Source organism: Heptranchias perlo, chromosome 18 (genome assembly GCF_035084215.1).
Source record: "Heptranchias perlo isolate sHepPer1 chromosome 18, sHepPer1.hap1, whole genome shotgun sequence".
Classification (NCBI taxonomy): domain Eukaryota; kingdom Metazoa; phylum Chordata; class Chondrichthyes; order Hexanchiformes; family Hexanchidae; genus Heptranchias; species Heptranchias perlo.
Genome location: NC_090342.1, coordinates 10,740,607 through 10,766,413, shown reverse-complemented (window position 1 = coordinate 10,766,413; position 25,807 = coordinate 10,740,607). Strand labels below are relative to the sequence as shown.

General features: G+C 38.8%; 1 protein-coding gene and 1 long non-coding RNA gene across 8 annotated transcripts in view; one reads left to right on the top strand and one right to left on the bottom strand.

Annotated features, from left to right (window-relative positions):
- mon2 (MON2 homolog, regulator of endosome-to-Golgi trafficking) overlaps window positions 1–24,995 on the top strand; it is a 135,276-nt gene extending 110,281 nt beyond the window's left edge. For 4 of the 6 annotated variants that reach the window (XM_067999375.1, XM_067999374.1, XM_067999378.1 and 1 more), the window contains exons 25-35: window positions 326–524; window positions 663–1,285; window positions 6,191–6,334; window positions 9,143–9,160; window positions 12,735–12,863; window positions 14,008–14,198; window positions 15,088–15,148; window positions 15,347–15,470; window positions 19,737–19,944; window positions 21,879–21,961; window positions 24,082–24,995. In XM_067999375.1, coding sequence (XP_067855476.1) covers window positions 326–524; window positions 663–1,285; window positions 6,191–6,334; window positions 9,143–9,160; window positions 12,735–12,863; window positions 14,008–14,198; window positions 15,088–15,148; window positions 15,347–15,470; window positions 19,737–19,944; window positions 21,879–21,961; window positions 24,082–24,245 — 1,944 coding nt within the window. In that variant the 3' untranslated portion in view covers window positions 24,246–24,995. The remainder of the gene's footprint in view (window positions 1–325; window positions 525–662; window positions 1,286–6,190; window positions 6,335–9,142; window positions 9,161–12,734; window positions 12,864–14,007; window positions 14,199–15,087; window positions 15,149–15,346; window positions 15,471–19,736; window positions 19,945–21,878; window positions 21,962–24,081) is intronic. The other 2 variants (XM_067999377.1, XM_067999376.1) reach the window with 1 other exon arrangement.
- The window catches only part of LOC137334590 (uncharacterized), a 44,202-nt gene continuing 23,566 nt past the window's right edge, over window positions 5,172–25,807 (bottom strand). For both annotated transcript variants that reach the window (XR_010966186.1, XR_010966185.1), the window contains 2 exons: window positions 7,678–7,736; window positions 5,172–6,270 (listed from right to left, as the gene is read on the bottom strand). This is a non-coding gene — a long non-coding RNA (uncharacterized lncRNA). The remainder of the gene's footprint in view (window positions 6,271–7,677; window positions 7,737–25,807) is intronic.

The following is a 25,807-nucleotide window of genomic DNA, read 5'->3' as shown; positions in this document are numbered from 1 at the left end:
TGGACATACTGTGACATAGAGGAAAGGGTTAGTTCACAGAAGAAATGTGGGAAAAGACATTTCACCCTCAAGCAATGTGACAAGATACCCTAATTTAACAACAATTCTGTGAAGTTGGAATTTGCTTGAAGAAAATTTGACTTTAGCTCCAGTAAAATTGAATGCATTTAAAATGAGTTGTGTCACATTCAATATCTAGCCTGAGAGGTGATCAATATAAATAATGCAAACTTATAAGTATGGTTTGCAGTGACATTTCTCGCATTGATTTCATTCTGATAGCAGACATTTGTACTAAATCCTGTTTGTTCTTGGTCCATATTAGGTTTTATTTCCCCTGTTGGATCGGGTTAGAGAATCATCCACTACAGCAGACAAAGAGAAGATCGAGTCTGGTGGTGGAAATATCCTTATTCATCATTCTAGAGACACTGCTGAGAAGCAATGGGCAGAGACATGGGTTTTAACATTGGCTGGGGTGGCTAGAATCTTTAACACCAGGAGATACTTACTACAATCTTTAGGTAATTTATTTTCCCTCAAAAATGTTGATCTCACTAAATACTTCAAAATTGTGCTTTTAAAATATGACGTTTTTAGTCTTCTGTTTCTAACAGTTGAAAACCTTGGAACCTCTAATATATTCTTTTAATTTGCTGCAGGAGACTTTTCCAAAGCTTGGGATGTGTTATTGGATCACATCCAGTCAGCTGCACTGAGCAAGAACAGCGAAGTTTCTCTGGCCGCTCTAAAGAGTTGTCAGGAAATTTTACAGATAGTGACCCCTGTAAAAGAGTGCGACAAGCCAGAAGGGCTTTCTGGAGTTAATATGCCGGTTTTTGTGGGGCCGCTGATTCCTCCAGGGCCACCTAGAGTCTTGTCCAGGACGGATTCAGTGGGAGAAAGGCTAGGAAAATACAACGGAGCCGAACTGAATGCAGCAGTAGATGAGATTGAGGATTCTGCCCTGTGGTGGGCTGCGTGGAACACCTGGTACACGATAGGTTCGGAGAGCACAAAGCCACCAGCCATCTGTGATAAACTGTTCTTTATTCCTAGTCAGCCATTCCTCACCGCACTTGTGCAGATCTTCCCAGCTCTGTACCAGCACATCAAGTCGGGCTTCATCATGGAGGACCTGGAGAAGTTGGGTAGAATACTGCACGGCGCTGTGTCAGTTCCAATCAGCTCGGATGCCTCCCCATTCATTCTTCCATCGTACACTGAAGCGGTACTGACTAGTCTACAAGAAGCAGTGCTGATAGCTCTAGACGTCCTACAGAAGGTATTAAGACTCTGTACACTATACAAAGTCACCATACTATTAATGGAGAGGAGTAGGTAGTAAAAACACAAGTTGTAGACCCGATGGACAAAAATATGAAAATATTATTCATGAACAGGTATCAAAACAGTACATGCTAGTTAATGAGCAAGTTTATATAAAGGCAAACCATTGTTTTAAATGGTTATAGACAAACCAAACGAATGGGCTGTAGGAACAGTTTAGATTGGGATTGTAGTTATTGGTTTAGCAGATGCAAATATTTCAAAGTAAAGAAGTGGTCAGAGCTTCACTAACAGATTGCTAACCGAGTACTCAAACCCTTTGTGATGAGTGAGGATTAGATGTTTCGTAAAACAATATAATAGCAGAATTGTTTGACTGGATTTTACATATTAATGCGCTATTATTGACATACAAAGAATACAGCGCTAAGCAGCTCAAGGGACCAGGTATGTTCTCATTGTATTACGTAATGCAAACTTGCTGTTAAATGGGTTTTAGTGACTTAAATGTGGCCACCTGGAACACATTACTGGTAATGTGTAACATTACATAAATTTATTTGAATGATGTTTGTTTAATAGGAGCAATTGGAAAAAGGAAATGATTTTCTCTCCATAGGGGTGGTTCCATTTGGAGGCTTCTACTGTATATGATGGGGAATTAGCCATGGACCAACAATCAATATACTAAAATACAAGAGCACTTGGTGCTAATGTGTAAATTCTCCAATTTAATTATGAAGTCCATTCTACTGAATGGATGAAGGTGGGTAGGTTATTAATGGAGATTGGGTCTTTTTAGCTTTTTTTTGCCGTCCATAAAGTAAAAATGTTTAATTTTTCAATTTGATTAATTGCTGCTTCGTAGAGTTCCCATATGTTTGCAGCTAGACAATGATGGGGTAGAGTTTCCGTTTTGGGCGCAATCAGCAAATTGGGTGCAAATTACACTTGAAATTGCACTGGTCAGGTCACAGTTCAAGTTTCTGCTAAAATGCATTTGCATAATTACAAAAGTAAAATCTTCCCATGAACCAGCGCACTCTGTCAGCGTTTATTTTTTCTTTCTTTGCATTAAAAAGTATTCCTTGATGTATTTGAGTGTTAACCTGGTGCAGTTTTTTTTTAGTACAGCTGAAAATGGTTTTATCACAAACAATAAGCATTTTTAATAAGTGTGTCTAGTCCTCCACCTGTGAGTAACCTGATTTTAAATCACTGAAAATGCCTTAAAAAAAATCATACTGAACCATTTACTAGATCCATTGGTGTACACTAATCATCAGTTTCTTAGTAAATTAAAAAATGTTAATATGTTATACTTTTTTTGTGAAGATAGTTTACCCAGTTGATTGACTTTAATTAACTAATGTTCAAATACTGGTATAACTTAAGTGAAATGTGTCTCTAGTGTAGGAAGTGTCAGCTCTTAAATAATTTTTAATTTGTATTTACTTTAAATTGCAAATCCATGGCATGAAAATTATTGGAAACAATTCTGAGGGACGGTATAAATCGTCATTTAGAAAGACACTGATTAATCAAGGACAGTCAGCATGGATTTGTTATGGGCAGGTCATGTTTGACTAATTTGATTGAATTTTTTGAGGAGGTAACAAGGAGGGTCGAAGAGGGTGTCGCGTTTGATGTAGTCTACGTGGATTTTAAGCAAGGCTTTTGACATGGCAGACTGGTCAGAAAAGTTAAAAATTCACTGGATCCAAGGGAAAGTGGCAAGTTGGATCCAAAATTGGCTGTGGCAGGAAGCAAAAGATAATGGTCGACGGGTATTTTTGTGACTGGAAGGCTGTTTCCAGTGGGGTTCCACAGGGTTTAGTACTAGGTCCCTTGCTTTTTGTGGTATAAATGATTTAGACTAAATGTAAGGGGCATGATTAAGAAGTTTGCAGATGATACAAAAATTGGCCATGTGATTGATAGTGAGGAGGAAAGCCATAGACTGCAGGAAGATATCAAAGGACTGGTCAGGTGGGCAGAAAAGTGGCAAATGGAATTCAATCCAGAGAAGTTTACGGTGATGCATTTGGGGAGGGCAAACAAGGCGAGGGAATACACAACAAATGGCAGGACACTGAGAGGTGTAAAGGAAGTGAGGGACCTTGGAGTGCATGTCCACAGATCCCTGAAGGTAGCAGGCAGGTAGATAAAGTGGTTAAGAAGGCATACGGGATACTTTCCTTTATTATCAGAGGCATAGACTATGAGAGCAGGGAGGTTATGCTAGAACTGTATAAAACATTAGTTAGACCACAGCTTGATTACTCCATACAGTTCTGGTCACCACATTACAGGACAGATGTTGATTGCACATTGGAACAGAGGAGACTGAGGGTTGATTTAATTGAGGTGTATAAAATTATGAGTGGCCTAGATAGAGTGGATAGGGAGGACCTATTTCCCTTAGCAGAGAGGTCAATAACCAGGGGCATAGATTTAAAGTGATTGGTAGAAAGATTAGAGGGGAGCTGAGGAAAAATGTTTTCACCCAGAGGGGGTAGGGGCCTGGAACTCACTGCCTGAAAGGGTGGTAGAGGCAGAAATCCTCAACTCATTAAAAAAATACTTGAATGTGCATTTGAAGTGCGGTAACCTACAGGGCTATGGACCAAATGCTGGAAAGTGGGATTAGGCTGGATAGCTCTTTTTCAGCTGGCACGGACACGATGGGCCAAATGGCCTCTTTCTGTGCCGTAACTTTCTATGATTCTATGAAAAGGGAGGCTTAAAATTGACCTGACGAGGCTGAACCTCACAAAATAAACAGCACACAGCAACCTCTTTATGATGTAATTCCAATTTCACATGAAAAGTCTGTTGAGCTTTTGCTCATGTTCATTTTATTTGAAATTAGTACCTAAGGTTGATAGTTCACAAAAAAAAGGATAAAATGCAGTAACTTTTGGTGAGGGTAATTTAACAGCACGAGTGCTACAGCTGCCCCCTCCCTATGATGGCTGAATGAGCTTATCCAATGAGTAGCTACGGTGTAAAGATTAGGAAGGTCCCAGGTTCAATCCCTGGTCTGTACCGAGTTAGCTGATCTCAGCTAGAACAGTGATTGAGGTTTTAGAATAGCCAGCCAACATTCACTGTCAGACATGAATTATAGCCGCTTGGATGCAGTGCCAGAAGGTGGTGTAGATGGAGCCAATACCTTCAGGAGAGGAGTGGAGGAGGACAAAAAAAACTAGTGAGGAAAGAACATGAATGTATTCTCCATGTGCTAAAAGGAGTGGGTAAGTTAGGGAAGGTGGAGTACTTTTATTGTAAATTACTTTGATCCTTATTATTTCCTATGGAGCCACATGTGGAGATTTCAAATGGTAGAAGTTACACATACAAGACAGAAGTTTAAATTTTTTTAAAGTCAGATTTTTTTTTTGTGGGGGAGGGAGCAGCAAGAACATTCCTGCACATTAATCCTTTAAACGTCATGCATTGTTGAGCTTTAAATATACATTGGCTTTAGTGATCAAGTTTTCAATTTCCCTAGTAAAGCAGATTCTTCACAAAGTAATCTCACCTGAACACTTTCACTGTAAATGAGATTTATTCTTTGTGGGTATGTGATCATTTAATGGCTCCAACAAAGTTACTCTGTCCAGCTAAAACACTTCAATGCAGAAGTGTAACATTTTTTGTTAGCTGGGCACTGTAGGGAGCACTGTATGTATTTTTTAAAACTCCAGAGAGAAAACAGAGCAACTTACCAGGGATGGGTAAAGAAGGAAAATTGCTTCATTTTGTTCTAGCAATGCTCATGAGGTAGGGATCCCTTTCCGTGAGCAAATGAGCAATCCTGAGCTGGTTTTCTAATTGAGATGGGTTAGTAAAGTCAACAGAACTGAACAAACACAAACTGATGCATGAAGTAAAATTTATTTTCTATCAAACCTTGTACAAGCTTTTTTTTTAAAAAAAGTCTCTAACACACAAGTGTAGTCTCCAATAATTCTACACGGCACTTGCCTACTGTTATTGGCCTAGTAATCCAGAGGCTTGGGCTAATAATTCAGAGAACGTGAGTTAGAATGTACGAACATAAGAAATAGGAGCAGGAGTAGGCCATACGGCCCCTCGTGCCATTCAGTAAGATCATGGCTGATCTTCGACCTTGACTCCACTTTCCCGCCGATCCTCACATCCTTTGATTCCCTTAGCCCAAAAATCTATCGATCTCCGTCTTGACGACTGAGCATCCACAGCCCTCAGGTAGAGAATTCCAAATATTCACGGTTCTCTGAGTGAAGAAATTCCTCCTCATCTCAGTCCTAAATGTACGACCCATTATCCTGAGATTATGTCCCCTAGTTCTAGACTCTCCAGCCAGGGGAAACATCCTCTCAGCATCAGGTTCTAAGAGACCCTGTCAAGCTCTCTTAGAATCTTATATGTTTCAATGAGATCACCTCTCATTCTTCTAAACAATAGTGAGTTCATATCGCACCATGGCAGTTTGAGATTTTGAATTCAGTTTATATAAAAAAAAAATCTAAAAATAAAAAGCTGCTATCAGTAAAATTGATCATGAATCTGTTGGATTGTCGTAATGTTCTTTAGGGAAGGAAACCTGCCATCCTTACCTGGGTCTGGCCTATGTGTCACACCAACATGGTTGATTTGTAACTTCTTTCTGAAGTGGCCTCGTAAGCCCCTCAGTTGAATCAAGCCGCTACAAAGAATTGCAGCAGTTCATGAAGGCAGCCCACACCACCTTCTCAAGGCTACTAGGGATGGGCAACACTTGCCAGTGATGCCTACGTCCCAAGAATGAATAATAAAAGACTTAAAACCACATTTTGAAAACGCACACACAAAATATGAAATCATGTCTGCTTTTCTGCTGACATCTTCCTAACTTGTTTCTTCCCCCATTTAGGCAATTTGCGTAGGACTGGAAGACATGCAGATCATGTACCCAGCGATCTTTGACCAGTTACTCTCATTTGTCGAATTCTCCTGCAAGGCACCAACATATGGAAAATTAGAAACAAAGAATATAGCAAATGCAAAGTTTAATCAGGTAATCGGGCAAATACTTTTCTTAAAACAACAAGCTTATCTTTTATAATTAGGAACACAATGTCATAGTAATAGATTTGTGTGGCTGCACATACTGTGTTACCGTGATTGTAACAATAAAATCCTCTATGGTTTATTTTTATTCTTCCATATGAAACGCTTGACCTTAGCTACATTTGTTGTATCAAAAGGGTTTTTGTATTTGGCTTTGAATCTGACATGGTTGAGTCTGAAAATGACCGTATTTATACCTCTGGAATTTTTCAGAACTAACAAAGGGCGGTGGGGGGGGGGGACAGCGCGGAAGATATATCCAGCCCGTAATCCAAAGAAATGAAGTTTTTTTTATAGCCTCCTGCAATGGGTTAGTAGATATATGCAGTGTCTAGTCAATACTAAATTGTGCAGGCCAGGAATTTCCCTGTTTTAATCTCTATTTTGTACTGAGTTGGCTGATCTCAGCTGAGAGGTGACTGAATACAATTGGACTTACATCAGGGAGGGGAATATTTGGCCAAGTGTTACTCTTGGGATCACTATCAGATGACTCCCATTGGAAAGTGCAGCTATGTGGACATTTGGTGGCATCTGAATCAGGTTTGCCTTAGTTAAATAGACCAGAATATACACTGTTTAGGCTCACATATAAAGAATGTTCACCTGGTCGAGTTACTTGGGAGGCTGCCTGCGCCCGTGAAATGGTGCTAAAGCAAAAGCCAAGGTGGCTTGAGGAGGGAACGAGTGGGGAATCTGGTGGCCATGTTTTAAGGCATGCAGCATTTGGAAGAGAAGCTCATGTGCCAGTTTGCTGGCTAGTAAGATTCTGTACTCTGAAATCATTTTGGGAGTGAAACCAAAAACTGACTGAGTTTCAGCCAACTTGGAGCTCTGGCACTGCTGGCCGAATTGGGTGGTTTTAGTTTTCTAAAGAGGTACCAGGTTCCAAAAATTAGCATCAAAATCTGTTGTGCTTTTAAAATACTAAATGTGGCATTAAGAAATATTACTACTGCCAGTTTTTTTTTTGAATGTGTGCTGAAGATAGTGCCAGATAATCAGTACTGCACCAATTTTTTTGCCAATCATGTGAATAACACTTCTTAGCATCAGGTGCGTGAACACCTCCACCTGTGTGCTACAAAAAACATACGGTAGCATTTTGTTGTGCTTTTGTTACCTAATTGTAAGCATTAATGCTTGAGACATTTAATTAGCAAGTTACTGTGGTATAAAGGAGAACAGGAATTTATTTTTTGCAATAATCATTACTAAAATTTTCAAGCAAAACTGTGTGGAAACAATCATGTACAACTTGCTGACAGAAGAAAGGGAAGACTTACTGACCTTACATGTAATCCAGTGGGGCAGTCAGTGGGTATTTCCTCTTCTCAAAAAAAAAAAATCTAAAAAAAAGCACCACCCATGTCAGAGAGGTTTTGCGCAACATTGCTCTTAGGCTTTTGCTGTTGACACACATTTAGATTTTCAATTCATAAATAAATCTACTTCCACTCCCCCCCCCCCCCCCCCCCCAGCCATCTTTACCTCTTTCCAGTTCAACTTTCACTTCATCCTGCTCATTTTCTGACACCACGGTCTCCATATTTTACCTTAAGTATGTGACTTAGGGAAGATATTCTCTAACGTATAGACCTGAAGGTCGCTCCCTCATATTAAAATTCTTGAGTAAAACACTGCCATTGTCCCAAAACAAGGCAACTAATCTTTTTGCCACCAGGGTGACTGAGCACCGTTCTCATGATCATCATCATATCAGATAAGTACAGCTGCCAAGATATGTACCCTGAAATCTACAGGAATTGTAAATTCCAAGACCCGTGAAAGAGCCAAAATGGCTAACTTTTAGGCAGTCTATAGGTATAGATGAACGAGATTCTCCTTCCTTTCATCAATGCGCTGATCCACCTGGTACTGTCACCCTAAGTTGACAGCCATGCTGTGCAAAACTCTTGGTTGAATTCTCCTGAATCTTCCTGAATGTCACACTTTTCAAGACTATAAATGTAGATTAAGCCAAATCATTTGCCACCCATGGTCTTTGTGTTTGCTGATCTATTTCCCATTAAGGCAAGCTTATTTTCATTACTCTACCTTTTTATTAAGATGCAACAAAGTCTGGTTTATCCATTACTCATTCAAGGAATGCTTCATATTTGAGATTCCTTGTGTTGTCTGTACCCTTTTTAAAAAAAAAATGGAACCTACATACTCTTGAAAGATGAATTGATAGCTATGATGAGAGTATTTTTACTGGAGTTATGGCATAAATAAAGCGTTTATTTGAACAATTCCCTCTTTCCTCCAATCTACAAACCTATCAAGTTTCCCTCCTAGTAATAAAATCCTCAGTGGGGAACGTAACAATTGTGTCAATACCAAAACCTTCCACAGCAACACGCAGGAGAACCTTGGGATTTCAGCTTGACAGAAGTGCAGTGACTTTAGGGCACGTTCCTCTGGTCCTTTACTCCTAGTCACAATTATTTATTCAGGTAATTTATCTGAAAGATCACATGTCACAGCTAAAAAGCTGAGTGAGCCAGGAAATTGATGTTAAAAAGCCATCTACTCAAATTATGGAAAATGTTTTAAGCAGAATTTAAACCCATCCATTTAATTTGAATTAAAGTACCAAAGTCTTCACCAAAATACAACTGTATTGCCTATACTTTTTTCAGCAAATATTCAACAAAATGACACTTGTTTACTCTTCTAAGTAGTTTGATAATGATTATGATCTTCTTTTGTCCCGTTTATGCTGCTTCTGTACGTGACGGATATATAATAGATTCAACTATTTGCTCCGGTAAGTTTTAAGCCTCCAGTAGGTTGTTTTTGACTTGACCCATTCAGACTAGCATTAGACTAGCCTAAACCGCATGGCAAACTACACTTCAGTATACTGTTAACGCAAATGATTTGCTTCCTCGTTTTTCTGACTTTTAAAGCTGCAGTGTCCCTTTTCTGATGATCTACTTGAATTTGATTTCATGAATTTGAAATCAAATTATGCAGTTAATTCTATGATGATTTGGGTGATCTGAATTCAACATTTAAATACAACGAAAAATGAATTTGAAAAGGAAAAAAGCCGTGCATATATGTTGAGACTACATAATTTTGTGCAGAACGGTTTTTCAGCTGCACTGTTTGTGTAATAGAACTCTGAAGAGCTATCTTCAACAAAAAAAAAGTAGAGTGGTTGTATATATTCATCTGCTGTTCCATTCAAGAGTTATAGACTCTACTCTGGAAGTCTCCCTTTAAAAGTTAACCCATTAATTTGCAGCAATGGGCTGCCTGCTATAAAAGCCATCTGGCTAGCAGGAAAGTGTAGACATTTCATATGAAAGACAAAGGATAGATCCTTCACAGGCAAGGTCAAGATGTTGGACTTCAATCCATTGGTTAGTAGGCTTCAGGCTGAAGATACTTGAGGCCACCCACCTTGAAACTTAATCAGGGATCGAATGGCAGTACCTGACTCGAATTGTATGAAAGTCCACTTCTGATTCTGCTTAGTTTCTTTAGAATTTATAGACAAATTAGTGATCTTTATTATCACCCTTCACCTCTGCCGTTCAGACTCACTTTCAAATTTTGTTGCATTTGCGATTATTCTCTCCCCTAGCCTCCAACCATTTTGGTGTTTTTGATGTCCCTTGGGGAATCCTCTTTCTAACTTGAACAGATTGAATCATGGCTATCTAATCTAGTATACAGTATTCGCTATTCATGGTATGGCTTCCACTACATCAAGAAGACCAAATGTAGATGAGGTAACCACTTTGCCCAACACCTCTTTTTGCCCCCAAGACCTCTCGCCGCTCTAACTCCCTCCCTTCCCATTCCCATTCTGACCTCTCCATCTTTACCCTGCTGCACTGTTCCAACCAAGCTCAACATAAGCTTCAGAAACAATGGGGGTAAATTTCTAATTCGCCACCTGGGTGTTAACCTGGCAGAGGAGATTGCCCACCCGTTGTAAAACCCGTCCGATTTTTTTTATTCCATTGAAATCAATGGAACAAAAATTGGTTAGATTCTATAAAGGGCCAGAGATCTGTTATGCCAGATCACTGTCCAGGTGGCAAAGTTAAAAATTATCTCCAGTATCTCATCTTTCTCCTGGACACACTGCAATCCTCTGGTCTGAACATTGACTTCATTAACTTCGAGAGTTAGCTGTAGCCTCCATTCATGTGATGTTGGATGGGACGATTGGTGTCTGGGGGAAAGGGGAGGTTGGTTGACAATTTAGGGTGTAAATCCTTTGTTAGTACAGGGAGAGCAGTTCTATGCATGTGGTGTTGGCCTGTTTTTCTCTGAGACTGAGGGGAAAAGTGTTTTGCTGGTATTTTCTGTTTTAATTTCAGACCTGCAGCATTTGCATGTTTTTTTTCTGTCTATTAAATTTCCTCCATTTTCTTGTTTGTATGTGTGGCTTTCTGCCATATCTGTTCACCCTCCTAACTATTTGCATATTCCTTTAATATCATCTAACGGTTTCCTACTAAACAATGTGTAAGTCATACAACCCATTAACTCCTCTAATTAGAAATCTGTTGACGTTTTCCCCTTCTCTACCTACCCCTTTATTTCTTTTTTTCCAATTTTACTAAAATGCCTGCTTATCTGCTGAAGAATATAGACCTGAACTGTTTAAATTATTTTTGCTCTTTTTACAGGTGCTCACTGCCAACATTTTCTGTTTTTATTTGATTTCCAGCATTTGCAGTTTTTCTTTTTTTTCTTCTTCAAGCATTTCTTTGACTGAAATTAAAAGCTACTTTCCCTTCATGATAATTGATAATCTCATAGAGTAAAGAATCCTATTTTGTTGCAGTCTCTCTTTAGTTGTGATTCCACCTTCCCACATTACTTCCTTGTGTTAAGCATTTTGAATGAAGTCTCAGCTGTTCAAGCCCAGGATCCCACATGCTTTTTTATTAATAGAGGCGTTGGGTACAAAAGCAAGGAAGTTATGCTAAACCTTTATAAAACACTGGTTAGGCCTCAGCTGGAGTATTGTGTTCAATTCTGGGCACCACACTTTAAGAAGGATGTCATGGCCTTAGGGTGTAGAAGAGCTTAACTGGAATGTTGCTAGGGATGAGGGACTTCAGTTATGTGGAGAGACTGGAGAAGCTGAGGTTGTTCTCAAAACAGAGGCGGTTAAGGGGAGATTTGATAAAGGTCTTCAAAATCGTGAAGGGTTTTGATAGAGTAAATAAGGAGAAGCTGTTTCCAGTGGTAGAAGGGACAGTAACCAGAAGATACAGATTTACGGTGATCGGCAGAAGAGCCAGAGGCGACATGAGAAAATATTTTTTTACGCAGCAAGTTGTAATGATCTAGAATGCACTGCCTGAAAGGGTGGTGGAAGCAGATTCAATAGTAACTTTCAAAAGGGAATTGGATAAATACTTGAAGGGAAAAAAATCGACAGGACTATGGGGAAAGAGCAGAGGAATGGGATTAATTGGATAGCTCTGTCAAAGAGCCGGCACAGGCACAATGGGCCGAGTGGCCTCCTCCTTTGCTGTACCTACTATGATACTATGAATACCATGGTCGTTGCCTGTCATGACATCAGAGCAAAGAGGAGTGAGAGTGCCTTGAGAAGCCAGTTCAGATCTTGCCATCCAATTTATACTCTACAAGCTTAGCATTGGTGAGATACTGAAGCAGCTTCACATTGATGCTAAACTTGTACTGCGAATGTACTGTTTGTTGGAGTGAGTGGAATCTGGCTTGTAATTGGCTAGTTATCATCAAGTTCACTGGTCTGCATGGCTTGTGGCAGCAAGAGATGCACTTTCTGTACCCTACCAAACCACCATAGTCTATCACTGGGCAGATGCCTTCATCAGTGACTGTAGACCCTTAAAAGTTGTATCTCTCATACAACTTGGAAAGTAATCACCAGGATCAATTTATTTGTTGTGATGATATAGCTACATGAACTATAATGCTTCTTCTAGCAGGTACAGAAATGGTATAAGTATACTAGAAATAGTTGAATGTAGGCAGATATTTATGGGATGTTCTATTTAGTACTTAATTTGGCAGCGAAGAACTGTGTTACTATACTTTCAGGATCAAATTTGAATCTCAACACAACCTACCTTACTAACTGCAAGGTATAAAAGTCTGAAGAACAGCGATACTGCAACTTTAAACTATTACGGTTCCCCTGCTTCAGTTGTACAAACCTGTTCTTTATTTTTCCACCTCTTCAGTGATCTGTGCATGTGAACCAGGAAAATTAAACTGATAACCAATTTCTCTTCACTACAAAGCAGCCTCCATATTGCAAGATTATTAGTATTTTCACTAACTTTTGAAATTTAAATGCCATAAACTGTGTTTCCTTGCAGGCGGAGTGGGTGGCTTTGAATTATGTACCATTTGCTGAAAAATCACTGGAAGTTGTTGTGGATTTGTATCAGAAGACAGCATGTCACAAAGCTGTGGTAAATGAAAAAGTCCTTCAGAAAATCATTAAGGTAATTTATGTTGAAGTACAGTAAAATGGTTTATAATGATTACTTTGTGGATTGACTTCGGATGTTCTATAATGAAGGTCTAAATCTGATTGATCTATTTTGAGGTTGACATTAACTGATCACTATAGATGGCTAGTTGCCTTTTAGGACTGGTTTCAGCTTGGTAGAATATTGTACAGTTTAATCAACTTGAAGTTTTCAGTGCTTTTATTAATGATTTTACAATTCTGTAAACTAATTTCATAGTTATTTGAATCCTAGCCTTTTGTGAAATATTCAAAACTTAGATGATCTCCATAGTTGTGGATTCATGATTATAGTGAACTTAAGTTTGAATCTGGAAGTGAATTCTGAGACAACTTTCTACCTCTTCAATAGGATGGTAGGACTGTGGCATGGTTTAATCCATAAAATTATTTTGCAGGTACTTTTCTGTTGCACATCTTTTCACACCATTAAAAAATAATGATTTCAGGCACTTGCTGTCACAAGAGTTTTTCATTCTGGCCTTTCACCTTTGGGACCTGAGTCTAGTAAAAACCAAAGGGATTATAGTCTCATCTCTCCCAGAATGAAGGGACTTGCATTAAGAGTTTGGACAGTCTCAGCCTAGTTCTTAGCTGCAACAGACACACAGTTCAAAATTGCCCACTGTTTTGCACAAACTGACACTGGCAGAAGGTTTCTTCTGTGCACTCTAAGGAAATTGTAAACCTGTTTACAAAGAATGAATTTTCTGATTTAGTTGCACATAGCACACAGAGGAAATCTCCCCGTGTTGGCAATCTCAGTCAGGGAGCCCATTAACTGGTGTGAGAAGTGTGAAAAATTACATGGAAACACCAGTTTTTTTTTAAGTTGGGACAAAGACACATTTATTGGGTCAGAATCGAGGGACTGTTGCTCTGCAGCAGGCTGTGGTGTACCTGACAGGATTGGGTTTCATGCTGACACTGGGTGGCCAGAGTGAAAAGGTATTTTGTTCCCCAGCACGGGCATGCTTCATGAATTTAAAATTGTAGTTTTGTTTGTAATAAGACAAGGATATGCTGGGTTTGCAACCTTAAATTCCTGTAGCAGTCTATTGGTGAGGATTACATTTAATCACAGAAGTCACCCCCCTCTCTCTCCTTTCTTTCATTAGACATTGAGGATACCACTCAGTCTGAAGTATGCCTGCCCATCTGAAACTACATGGAAAATGGCTGTTTCCTCTCTCCTTAAAGTGCTTTCTATTGGACTTCCGGTTGCTAGGCAGCATGCTTCTTCAAGAAAATTTGATACTATGTGGCCAGAACTATCCAACACATTTGAAGATTTTTTGTTTACTAAAAGGTGAGTGGAAAAATTTATCTAACATTATATGTATTCTGTTTCACAAATGTTGTTGTTCTAGTATCCTTAAGATTATTCCACATACAGCATGATGAATGTATTGCACAATGATTAAACATCTGAATGGACTGGAATGAGAAACATTTTGTCTGAACCTCACTTATCTGAATTGACTGGTTTTCTGAATCAGTTGGATCTCAGGATTGTCCCGTGTCAGCTTGGCTCATTTGGTAAGACTCTTGCCTCTGTGTGAGAAGGTTGTGGATCTTCAGCCACACTAATGACCGTGTAACCTAGGCTGACACTGCAGTGCATTTATTGAGGGAATCCTTCATTGTTGGAAGTGCCATCTTTTGGATGAAATGTTAAACTGACATTCTGTCTACCTGCTCAGGTGGATGTAAACGATCCCATGTCACTAGTCAAAAAAGAGAAGTTCTCCTGGTGCTCTTGCTAGCCAGCCAACCAACACCATGAAGATAGATTGTCTTGTCCTTCATTCATTTGCTTTTTGTGGGACCTTGCTATGTGCAAATATTTGCTGTGTTTGCTTGCATATCAACAGTAACTACCAAGAAATAATTTGTTGATTGTAAAGTATTTTGATGTGTCCTGAGGACGTAATGGGGAGTTATACAAGTGCAGGTTCTTGTTCTTTGTGTATGATAATTTAGTCATGCTGCATATCTGTTTTCTTGCTGAAAAAATATCGTCCAGGAATTAACATGCAGTCCTTACCTGAATTATTCATTCATCCAAACGTTTCCGAACTGTTTGGCGAAATGAGGTCCCATTGTGTTAATCAATTTACACTGAAGAACAACTCATTAAATAATGTATGGTTGCCAAATGAACACTACATTGTCACACTAATGATTTGGTTTTACAGCACACCCCCAGATAATCTCTCCATTCAAGAATTTGAGAAAAATGAGAACATAGATGTTGAAGTGAGTTTAAGTTGAGATTTTTTTTAAGTTATGCATGCTCAGCAAACATTGAACATTTTTAAAAATTGTCTTTGTAGATGCTTAAGAATACATGCATTGAACATAGTCCAGAGTATTTGTGAAATTATCATCCATTTTACTCGTGTTTAATTTGATACAATAATACACCGCACTACAATCGCTTTTTATTCTTTTTAGGTTGTGCAGCTTATTAGCACAGATATATTGCCATATGCGAACTTCATTCCAAAAGAATTTGTTGGCCAGATAATGACAATGCTAAACAAAGGTTCAATCCATTCTCAGTCAACCTCATTTACAGGTACGTCATATTGTTAATGTATTCAAAAGTTGGGCAGAAATGGATGAGAAGCTGGAGGAAAACTTGTGGGCAAACACAGTGCATCAGTAATTTGTGAAAAATGGTAACAATTTTATTTAAATAAGAAACCCATGTAATAGGAAAAGTGATGGTATAAGATCCTAATTTTAATATTCAGAATCAATAATTAGTGCTTGTCGTTGATTAAAAGGAAAATTTTCACTTAAAAAAAAAAGGAAGGCAGTAAAATCCAACTTTTGAGACCAACTCAATAGCGAAAGCTCATGTTTTTTTAAACATGCAATTTTATTAAACATTACATCACTGTCCTATATTAAGTCTGCTATATTAAGACCATTTCATTTTTGTCCTGTGGTGTACTGGAAAAGTTTAATTATATTAAGACAGCAACAAACTCTGAACAGATGTGTGCTCACGTAGATTGAAATTTTAGAACCATTGTGTGCTGTTGGAATTTTTTTGCAGCTTTTTATCGAAAGCTGTTTTACCTGCAGATATTTTCACTCAAGGATGTGTGGAAGTAAATATCTGCAAATTATATTAGTTGGTGTGTGGATAGAGATTGTTATAATGGAATATATGCAGGTGAAGCTTTTTTTAAAAAAAAAGCTACGGTGAAGCTTTTTTTTTAAAAAAAAGCTACATCAACACATCAGGCAACAAGTTTACAAGTTCTCAACTTCAAACACATGATATTTAACCCGAAATAACCCCGAGCTATCTGCATATACTCTCCAATACAAAGGCTGCCTACATCCACCTCGTGCCTGCCTCAACCTCTACCTGTCTGCTGCTGAAACCCTCATCCAGGCCTTTGTCACCTCCAGACTCAACTATTCCAATGCTCTCGTGGCCACCTCCCATCCTCCACCCTCAATGAACTTCAACTCATCGAAAACTCTGCTGCACATGTCCTATCCCTCACCAAGTCCATCTCACCGATCATCTTTGTCCTCGGTGACCCACATTGACTCCCGGTCCCACAATGCCTCAAATTTAAAATTCTCATCCTCATGTTTAAATCTCTTCATGGCCTTATCCCTCCCTATCTTTGTAACCTCCTCCAGCTCTACGTCCCACCAAGAACTCTACATTCCTCTGACTCTGGCCACCTGTGCATTCCCTACTCCCTTCGCCCCACCATTGGCAGCCATGCCATGAGCCATCAAGGCCCTACACTCTGGAATTCCCTCTCCACCTCTCTCTCCTTTAATACCCTCCTTAACACCCACCTCTTCGATGAAGCTTTTAGTCACCCCCCCCCCTAATATCTCCTCCTTTGAATTGGAGTCCTTTTTTGCCTTATTGTGCTTCCATGAAGCAGCTTGAGACCTTTATCTATGTTAAATGCACTATATAAATGCTAGTTAAAAATGGGCACAATTTATTCAAGAAATTCTATTATCCCCAAACTTATCTCTCTGAAAATCCACCAAACAAATCTCAGCGACTCATTGACTAACTGCTCTCAACAAATATGGGTCTACATGACACAAAAGAAACGCTTCAGAATAAAAAGAAACAATATTAAAACAAACTGCAACCCACAAAATACAAACTGCCAACAAAATAGTAATTATGCATTAGTGAAGCAGTAGAGGCACAGATTAACCCAGTCAAACCACTACAGAGCGATTCCGCAATAAAACCTCTGAGGCGCAGATTAACCCACAATAAAAGAAACCACTACAGAGAGAAAGCAACAACAAAAAACCTTCCAAGATACCAAGAACAAAGAGACAACAAACATTTTTGGATCAAACACCACATCATGAGAAAAGTACCCCATCAGGATACAGATGAGCACCTCAACCTATTAATAAAGGGATTAACTCCCTGCTGTCATAGTAAGTAATGGCAAGTGCGTAGATTAAATGTTACTTTTCAGAGAAAGCTTTATTTTTGCATTTTCTGCTTTTAAGTCTTTTTTAATACTTTAATATTTAGCATATTCTTGTTACTCCCACATGTCACCTAGAGGCAGAAGTTTTAAAATCAAGACACTGGTTTTATACATGGGCTTTGAAGGGTTTCTGTTTTTGTTCAGATTGACTGAATGTGGTACAAACATTTTAAAAATGTGTAGCAATTCCATAACACTTCACAATGTGGTTATAAGTTTATCAGGATTCAACTGTGTACCTGTATTTGGTATATACATAATCTATGTGTAGATTGGCATTATCTTCACAAGATAGAGATAAGAAAGTGCCAGTTGGCTTATCTTCTTTCATCCATTCAGAAAGACCCTAAATTCCCCCGAGAAAATTTTAATTCAGATTCCAGGAGACCAGCATCCATGGGTCTGCTCCTTGCATTTACACTGATAAACTGATACTAGTTCCCTTATCCTGGCAGCACTAGTATTTGTTTAGCATATGCAGACTCGGCATATAATTCCAGCCATTTTAGAACATAGTCATCATCCGGAATGCAGAGTTCGTAAGCCAACAGATAGCGCAGTTAGTGGACATAATTCAACGATGTGGGATATGGTTTGTATTTGTCCGCAAGGACATTTTTAATTGTCACAAAGGCCCCATGGGTGAAGATTTGAGGCATATTGTCCTTGTCCAGTTTAAAAATGATTTGAGAAGCATCAAACTAAGCAGTCCTAGCTGACTGGTCGGAGATAACATGTTGATTTATTGGAGCATCTGTCTAGTCTTTACACCAGCGAGTTGGTAAAGAAAAGTCAACAGTATCAGTGAAGATTGACCACTCTCGAAGAGAGTCGCGCTGTTGTGGGTAGAACAAACCAGAGTGAATTGGCAACATGATTTTGTCATGGAGTCTATTCACCAATTTTGCTACTGCATCTGAACAACGAAGATGTAGAGGAGCAATGTTGTAGAGGACTGGTAACCACAGAATAGGTCACAATGTGCCTGACACAAGATGCATAGCACGCAGTTCAGCATTCATCAGCTTAGTGTGCACTGAGCGAGCCCAAATGGGAGTGCAATATTCTGCATCTGAATAGCAGAGAGCAAGAGCAGATGAACGTGAAGTGGAGGGGTTTGCACCTCAAACACAGCCAGCAAGTTTGGCGATTAGGGTTATTTCGGGTTTTGACTTTCCCTGCAGGTCGAGGGTAACGCCCAAGTAAACAGGGTGAGCACCGTGTTTAAGAAGTTGACCATTTAGGATGACAGTGAGTTCACGAGGCACTAGCACTGTTCAATTGAAAGACGGAGGACAGTTTTTGTGGTACTTGATTGAAGACGCCATTTCAGGCATAAGTTTCATAGCATTAGTGAGTGGTTTCCAGGGTGGAAGAGTCACAAGGTTGAGCTGCAAAGGCATGTCATCAGCAGAGATGAATTTCTGCGATCTGGTCACAGGCAGGTCGTTCATGTACACATTAAAAAGGAGTGGTGCTATGATCCCTGAGGGAGGCCATTGATTTGGTATCTCCACAAGCTGGTGCAGTCAGCCATGTGTACTCTAAAACGCTGGGCCCGGAGCAGTAATTTAAAAATAAGCAGGTGGTCCAATATGGCAGCACTCTTGATATTTAATAGAAGCATGAAAAACTAAGTCTGCACCAGGATAAGGAAGCTTTATTTGGCAATGTAAACGCTGGGTGCTAACTTCCAAACTCCAAATGAATACAGGGCCAATTGGAAAGCAGCTGTAGCTTTTCACAGTCTCACTCCTCCTCCCCTCCCCCCACCTTTGTCTTCAAGAGGCTGTGGCAAATTGATGAAACGTGTTCACAGCCAGTATGCCTAGTTCTCTCCTTGGCTGGATACAGTGTTGGCTGGGCTACCAAAATGTTAAAGCAGAAATAATTTATGTAGCAATAAATAAAATTCTATGAGTGGAAAGTGAGCAGTGACTTTGAGGAGACTGCCTTCAATAAAATGTAAGGAATCTTACAACACCAGGTTTTGTCCAACTGTTTTATTTAAAAATCACAAGCTTTCGGAGGCTTTCTCCTTCGTCAGGTGAGCGAGTGTGGGATTCCATGGAAGGTTACCACATTTATATTCAGAGAACGCATTTATATTCAGTTCTCTGAATATAAATGCGGTCACCTTCCATGGAATCCCACACTCGCTCACCTGACGAAGGAGAAAGCCTCCGAAAGCTTGTGATTTTTAAATAAAACAGTTGGACTATAACCTGGTGTTGTAAGATTCCTTACATTTGTCAACCCCAGTCCATCACCGGCATCTCCACATCATGGTCAATAAAATGAATACTGATGGTTAGATTAACACAACTTCTCTACTTCTACAGAGGCAGAAATTGACATTCGAATGAGAGAGGAATTTTCCAAAGTCTGCTTTGAAACGCTGCTTCAGTTTTCCTTCAGTAATAAAGTGACAACTCCCCAGGAAGGGTATATTTCTCGAATGGCATTGTCGGTGCTCTTAAAGAGGTCACAGGATGTGTTGCATCGGTACATTGAAGACGAGAGGTTGAGTGGCAGATGTCCTCTCCCAAGGTTAGAATGATTTACTTTTGAATGCTGAAATTACTTGCATCTCATGATAAATATTTTGAATCAAAATATCCTGAATCTAAGACAGAGAATTTATGTGATTAGGAAATGTACATATTCCTAGCACCAGTGCTCAGTATAGGACACTATTCAACTTGAATTTTGGATGTGAAGGAGGTGCAGTCAAGATCTATTTTAAAGGAATACTCCAGCCTGCAAAAAAAAAATATTTAAAATTAAAACTACACCACCCTGAATGTCCTTTTTCACCATTTGAAGGTAGTCTTTACCATATGCTACATTTAGCCCCACTTTGTTCGTTATGCTCTTCTATAATTCTGTGTCATCTGTCTGATCTTTGTCCAGGTTATGCTGTCCTATAGTTATGCATAATCTGTCTAATGCAAGGTTGGCAAAGGATCATTGTAACCAGGATAAAAGTCCATCTTTCACATATTTTCTTCATCTTTTTGTAGTAATGTTCAACCCTAATAAATTAACCAAATCCAGCAATACAGGGCATTTCAAAAATGCTAATCTAAAGTATTGTTAAACGTCAAATGTTACTGTGCAACATTATTGAAATGCAGAAACCTCGTACACAAAATTTAAAGAGGAGAGTTGAACAGGTGTATGATTGCATTTGACAAAATGTTTCATCTGCTACCATATATACAATTGTCCTGCTCTATAAATGTACCCAGTAGAACTCCCTTAACAATGAACACTGCTACTGATGTGATCATAACTGAATCAATGAAAGCATCACATTGTACTGTAGTGTTACTCAGAACATATTTCAACACTGATCCTCAGAAATGTATTAAGAAATCCAAGCTAATGTGGGGAATAAGGAGAAGAACTGCATTTGCGACCAACGGTATTTGAAGTTTTAGTACATGCTACCTCAACTTTACTTAGTGGGAGTGAAATTGGTCCTCAGTAGTTCAAAATGTAGCAAATCAGCAGCCTGTTCCACATCGCACACTTTTTTTTTCCCCCAGTGATGTCAATGTTTTTGTGTTTTTCTAATTTAATTCAGCTAACTTTATATATTGAAATTGAGACAAGTAAAGAGACTGAATCTCCATATCTAGCACAATCGCAAAAGCTTGGTAATCTTAGGATGGAAAATGCAGGAAGTGGTCTTGCTGGTGCAGTGAGAATGTTCTCTGGTAGATGTACAAGTCTGTTAATAGGCCATTTCATTGGATGCCTACATTATCTGTAGGGACACTTGATTTCATCACTGATATAAAATGGATTTTTTTCCATTTCCTTAGCATTCTGTCACTAACTTCTGTGGTGTTTTAGTGTGAACTTTTGTGCTTATCAAAGTGAAGGATATTGGTGTTGGAAATGGAATACTTTACATTTTTGTCAGACATTGCACAGCTAGGGGCAGAGTAAAACTTCCTCCATCCTTTCCCAACAAATATGCCTAAGCCCCAACCTCAGAAGAACGCAACATAGCATTACATTTTTTGACTTTGCTCACCAGCCATTCATTGCCCGTCTGTGTGAGATTGCCAGTTATGCTGTGGGCTCACGCCGGATTGAAACTGCCCAATCTCGCACAGGAAGACAGTCAGCACATTGTGGGCTGGTTAAAGGGCAGCGTCTAATCCATTCTACCGCTGCAGCCCGTGTTATCTATCACTCTGGCCAGGATGAACTATTCTGGATTTTTTTTTACACAAGCAGTCTCCCATAAACTGGTTACAGGTTGGAGTTTATGTGAGATGAATTTATGTGGTGTGCATAACAGAACATCTGTTTAAGTCTTTACAAGAGAAAATGAGGCAATGTTGCCATCATGTGGCCAATGTTTAAAAAAACAGGAATGAATATTAATATTTTTGTATGATGTTGATATCTTATTTAAAGGAGTCAAGCACGTACACTTTTATCTAAATTTTTGTCTTTTTTAAATACAGGCAACGAGTGACAGAAATAGTTTTCGTTCTGAAAGCAATCAGTACTCTTATGGATTCGCTTAAGAAAACCAAGCCTGAAAATGGTAATTTTTTAAAAAATTTGTTCTCTAGATGTGTGCAGTGCAGAGAACGGCTATATTTATTGCCTATGACTTGCTAGGTCACTTTGGGGAGCATTAAGAGTCCACCATGTAGTGTGGACTGAGTCATGTGTACACTACATTGGGTGAGGTTGCTGGTTCCTTTTCCTGAAGGGTATTAGTGAACTAGTTGTGATTTTACAACAATCCAGCAGTTTTCATGGCCACTTTGTAGCTGATTTATGGAATTCAGTTCACAATTTACTAGGGTGGGATTTGAACTCATGACCTTGTTAGTATTTGCCACTCCTAAGACATCTTTCCCATGATAAATGAGCAGAAGAGCTTTAAAAAGTAGCATATTTTGCTTTCTTTACATTAAATATATCCAACAAAATTTGATTGCAAAATGGGAGGTTGGAAGGCAATACAAGCAATGCATATTACCCCTTAAACCTGTTCTTTTAAAATTGTCCTGATTCCACTGGCTGTTCATCCACTCAAATGTACTACATCTAAACTGCTGTTGCCCATTTTCTGTTTTTTTTAATCTCCACCATACTTCCTTCACACTTCGGATTATTTTGATTTGATTTTACTGCATTATTAACACTAACTGTGTTTGTCCCCATAAATTTAAGGCTTTTGTCTAGGCTGCATGTGATAATGAAACAAATAGTCTCTTCACAATTCTGCACAAATGTGTGTTTGTGGGAGTGTGTGAATATGTGTGCAATTTCATGATGAATCAATATCTGTGTATCAATTAGTACTGAAGAGCCTTTTAGCACAAGGTTCTTTCCAGCAGTAGAGAGAGAAATGTAGTACCTCAGTGCTTTGATAAAACAAGGAAAAATGGTTAACATTGTTAAAAAGGTTTCACAACAGCGTAGACCTGCCACAGTTGTAACTTATAAATGATCTGTGGAAGCCTGGTTTCTTTTCAAGTGTTCTATTATTTCAAGAACGGCAATATTCCTCCCAAACCCACCCGTATTGGTTATTATTCACTTTTCTCGCTTGCTGTGTTTTTTGGGGAAATCCTTTAGTTTTTATACATCTATAGAAGTGTGTGGGGCATTATTATGGAGAACCATTTGACTACATTACTGATCACGTGAACTAAATTATAAATGTTACCTTTTAAATAAAAGATATTGTCAGTTATGCTCATTAAATTCAGGCAGGATTGTGCAGTCATATAGAATCATACAGAACAGAAGACGACCATTTGGCCCAACTTGCCTGTGCTGGCTCTTTGAGGAGCCAATTGCTTTTTCCCCATAGCCCTGCAAATTTTTCCTTTTCAAGTATATATCCAATTCTTTTTTGAATGTTACTATTGAATCTGTTTCCACCACTCTTTCAGGCAGTGCATTCCAGATCAAAACAACTCAACATAAAGGTGAATTTTATAGAAAATATATTTGTTTCAGTTTTCCATAAATTGATTTTCCTTGCATCAGCTTTGAGTTCAATACTGAACTTAGACAAACCACTTCAGCCTTTTTGGGAGGTTTCAGCAAGCTGAAATGCAATCTGGCATAACATAAAGCTAAGCCAACTGAAAACTGACACAACTTTTAGACAAAATGTAGAAATATGCTGTTCAGTTGTTCGTACCTATAACTACAAACTTCAATAAAAAACATGAAGTTAGAGAATAAAGGATAAAGTTAACAAATACGCATTATTTTAAATCAGCTGTTTTAATGTATTGTTGTATGAAGGAGCATAAAGTTGCTTAGTGTTGCATTGAATGTGCCTTCCTAAGACTTTCAACCAGGCATAGAACTCTGGGAAGAAGTCTTCTAGAAGGCAGTCTGTGTGCAGGTACCTTAAAAATCAGTGTACAAGTGCCACTGGTGAATTACATCAGCCAGGTAACAGAAGATGCTTATCCTTGTGCATCAGTCACACCCTCCAGATCTGCACATCATTGAAGACATATCTGGAGGTGTGACTTGTGGACCAGCTTTTACAGTTACTGCCTCAATGTGATACTATGGAATTATATGTTCTACTGGTTTTCTGTTAGATTTGAGCCCAAAGATTTTTGGTGTTGAACTTTTGAAAAAAAATATTCAATGCTTTACTTTCTATTCTGTTTTTTCTCATTACAGTTGATACCAACACCTGGTCGCAGGTAATTGCTCTGTATCCAACACTAGTTGAATGTATTACCTGCACATCCTCTGAGGTTTGCTCAGCTTTGAAAGAGGCGTTAGTTCCATTTAAAGATTTCCTTCAGCCACCAATAGCCAAAGTGCAAAATGGAGAGTCCTGACAAATATGAGACTGCCACATCATCTGGTGTACTATTAAATGTCGATTCAGGCAGTTTGCTTGCCAGAGCACACTTCGGTAAAGGTCTGGAGCATCACTGAATGTAAAGATCTACATGTGCAGAGTGGATTAAGTAACAAACAGGGGCCTTGCTTGGAAGCATCTTACTGACCATTGGGGTTGTTTAAACATACATAGATTAAGACTCACTTACAAACTTGTATAGCTGCCCCACCATTTTTTTTAGTGAAGCTGACCAGTGGGTATGTTTTTAGTTAATCAACCTAAATCTGGTGGTGATATGAAAAGTGTTTGAAGGAGGGAGGGTATATGTACAGGTTGTGTTTAAAAAAAATATTGCTGATGTAATTAAAAAAAGATATATATTTGAGAAATAGGCTGGCATTTTGTGCACTTTTTACGGTACAAAAGTTGTGCACAGAGAACTATATGCAAGTGAGTACCATAACATTCCATGTCATGTGTGACCAGCCTTTCGAAGTAAAGGGAAATTATGTACTTGTGTGTAAAATAAATTGTCCACTTCTGTTAGAGTGTGACCTTTTTCTGTGATAGCTTGAAGGGGTTCTGGTGCTTCAGCACACTGATGCCAAGCAAAACTGTTAAATGTTAAGTTACTTCAGATGGTTTCTCTTTGCCAGTCCCTGCCTCCCCTTCATGTCAGTGTTAATATTATGGACATTACATCTGATCTGACAACTTTTTTTTTTAAAAAGTGTTTATTGGAAAATACTTGCCTATTGTGCTCTTATTGTGATGTCAACTTGACTACAACCCTTTCCCATTACAGCTGTGTATTGGTCACAATTTTGGTGCTCTGAATTAAAAGTAACATGTAAAAGGAGTGGTTTAACACTCCAACTTTCTAAGAATATCTTCCAAAAGGACGTAGGCTGAGATGCTGTAAATATGATTCAAACTACAGCATTTCTCCAGCTCCTGTGAGCTGTTCACCTTTTATAGACTGCAGTGGACCTAGCTGCTTCTGCAAAAATATACTTGCAGTTTTAAAAGCTTTTTGGTATAGTACTGTTGAAAATATCTTTTTTTTTGTGTGTGAAATAATATATAGGAAGAATTTTTACAATTAAAATTACTGTTGGACTTAATTACTGTTGAGTAATAGAGTCCAAATTCCATGCCCTAAGGAAATTGTGCAATCTATATTCCCCTTTAAGGCAGTTATTTCATTAATCATGCCAATAATCCACAATACTAATGTAATTTTTTAAAAGATACAACACTGTCATATCAGCAATTCCCTGAGGAAAAGTTTCCTACAACTGCCCTTTTAAGAGCATTTCAGGTCAAGGACCAAGTGTGTTCTTCCATCTTGCACCTTATTGTATCACTGTACTGTTTTCAGTTCCTTATCTTCCATCAGCAAAAGCCACATCTGCAGTGTTGTGATCAATGCAAATGAAAAAGGCTTTTTGGTCTGTAGTCATGATTTTCATTTGTTTCTGCAAAATCTTTCTGCCGCACTAGCTAGTTTAATAACACATTTTGGTTGCGGACAGCTGTTTCTATCACCTTGTCAAA